Genomic DNA, 2182 nt, shown 5'->3' on the forward strand with positions numbered 1-2182 from the left:
GCTGTTACTCAGAGCCCAGCGTATTGTCAGACACCTTTCTGCATTTAGAAGTAGACGATGCCAGCACCTATATTTAGAGCACGTACAGCATCTCCTCCCCCGGCCCCAGCACCACTGCATCCCTGGCCCCAGCCTCCATGCGGTCCCACGCTGCCCGTCAGGCCTGGCTCCCCCAAACTCCAGCACAGGGAGCAATGCTCCAGCAGCTTCAGGTTGAAGCCACGAACTGCTCACAGATGGCTGGAAGGGGACAGGCGATGCCCAGAAGGGGACAGGAGATGCCCATGCCACCAGCCAGCACCAGGGACCTTCCCCACAGCTTCATGGGGCACGGCTTGCCCCCAGGCACCAAGATAGGGGATGCAGGACCTGAGCCAGAGCAATGGAGAGGGCTTCCTGGGGAATTTTTGGATCCTTTGGCAGGTGGAAGTGGCTGGGCAGGAAGCACAGGGCGAGCAGAGACAGCAGAGGGGCCACCCACCAGCAGTAGGGGCAGTAGGAGGCTTTGGCCCCATAAGCAAAACCGCTCCTTGGGTGCACAGAGGGCAGCTTGACCATTAGAAAGAGGGGCTTTGGTCCATGACTGAGCCCAGGAGTGGGCAGCCTTCAGAGCTGGTGGGATTTGCTTCTCACAAAGCAGAGCTCCTCTGGGGGACCTCACAAAGTGATCGGGGCAGGGGCTGTTCTGCACATGCAGCAGCGGGGCAGTTTGTGCCCATAGCATCTTTTGGTCAGGAGAAGACATGGGTTACGCAGGACCAAAGCAAAGCCTGGCCAGAGCTGTGGCTCGGCCAGCCAGAGGGACTGGAGAACAGCCCCAAGGACCCGGACCACAACAACCCACAGCAGAGCAAAGCCATAGGCAGGAGGAAGGGCAGGATGAGGGCTGTGCTGCCTCCCCCCACCCTGCCCAGCAGGCTGAAGGCCACGCCCCGTCTCCACACGCATGGCCATGCCTGGTCCAACCACACTGACCAGACCCCCAGCCCACGGAGCAAGACCTTCCCTGAGGCTCCAAAGGCACAGCACCCTCCAGCTCCCCAGGACCACGCTCGGGCTGATGACGGACGCAACTCACAGCAGAAACACGCTGCTGGTGATCACCAGGGTGAGCCACCCATCACCACAAGGCCACCAGCATCTCCCCGGGCTGGCAGGCAAAGCATTGCCCCCGCAGCTGAGGGTGCGCGCGGATCGTTAGTGCTGACAGCACATAATTACCAGATTAATTAATGACCAGTGCTGGACGGTGGCCCTATACTGCATTTTCAGTATTTGCAGGAGGCGCAAACCACCCTGCTCACCCCCCGGACCACGCTCCTCTCCCAAAGCCCTGCCGGCCAGCTCTCAGACACCCACCTGCCCCCGCACCGGGGCCATGGGGTTTGCAAACCCAGCCACCCCCATGGCAGCCCCGCTCCGAAGGTGGTGCCAGGCCCCGGGAGCGGGCAGGGGCCATGGATGCAGGGGAAACTGAGGCAGGGGAGGTGCTGAAGCCGGGCTTCCTCTGCCTGGAGGACAGATCTTAGGGTACCATCACACATGCACAACATCTTCTCTCCCCTGTGGACACGGGAATCTTCTTTTCCTGGGAAAACACAGCAAAGAGGCCTCTGAGAGGTTTGCCATCACCCCCTCGGCACCACTGGCGCCAAGCAAGCCGTACCCCCAAGGGACAGCCCTGTCCTCGTCCCTTCGGCATCCCACTGCTGCAGGCACCACACGGCACAGCCGGCAGCTGAGCTGCCCAAAGACCCCTCGCCATGGCCACCTCTAACGAAGAAAATGCAATTCCCACCACTGGAAACATCTGGGACGGGGCGAGGGGAGCGGGGTGATGTTCCCAATGCTCTGCTACAGCGACGGGTGTGCAGCAGCTCCTGGGGAGGCTTGGTCCTGCCCCTGCCAAATGGGGTGCAGGCAGTAAAAATCCCAAGGGGCTCCCCAGCATTGTCAGATGACTAAAACAAATCCATGTATGTGTATATCTTTATATATACAGCATATAAATATATATACACACACATACCGTATATACACACACAGGCACACCTAGAGTTCTCCGTATATAAACAAACATATGTCGGTGGGAGACAGGATACATTTGGCAGCACTGAGCCCCCCCACCCTGCTCCCACCTGCCCCAGTACAAACCAGTTGGCTTCCGTTTTGCCCCCCCCCA

General features: G+C 59.7%; 1 protein-coding gene across 1 annotated transcript in view; it reads right to left on the minus strand.

The window, feature by feature from the left end:
* Positions 1 to 208: 208 nt before the first annotated feature.
* CACNA1E (calcium channel, voltage-dependent, R type, alpha 1E subunit) overlaps positions 209 to 2182 on the minus strand; it is a 101400-nt gene continuing 99426 nt past the window's right edge. The window contains exon 48 of the mRNA XM_009320728.1: positions 209 to 369. Coding sequence (XP_009319003.1) covers positions 209 to 369 — 161 coding nt within the window. The remainder of the gene's footprint in view (positions 370 to 2182) is intronic.

The sequence above is a fragment of the Pygoscelis adeliae genome, unplaced genomic scaffold (genome assembly GCF_000699105.1).
Source record: "Pygoscelis adeliae isolate BGI_AS28 unplaced genomic scaffold, ASM69910v1 Scaffold402, whole genome shotgun sequence".
Classification (NCBI taxonomy): Eukaryota; Metazoa; Chordata; class Aves; order Sphenisciformes; family Spheniscidae; genus Pygoscelis; species Pygoscelis adeliae.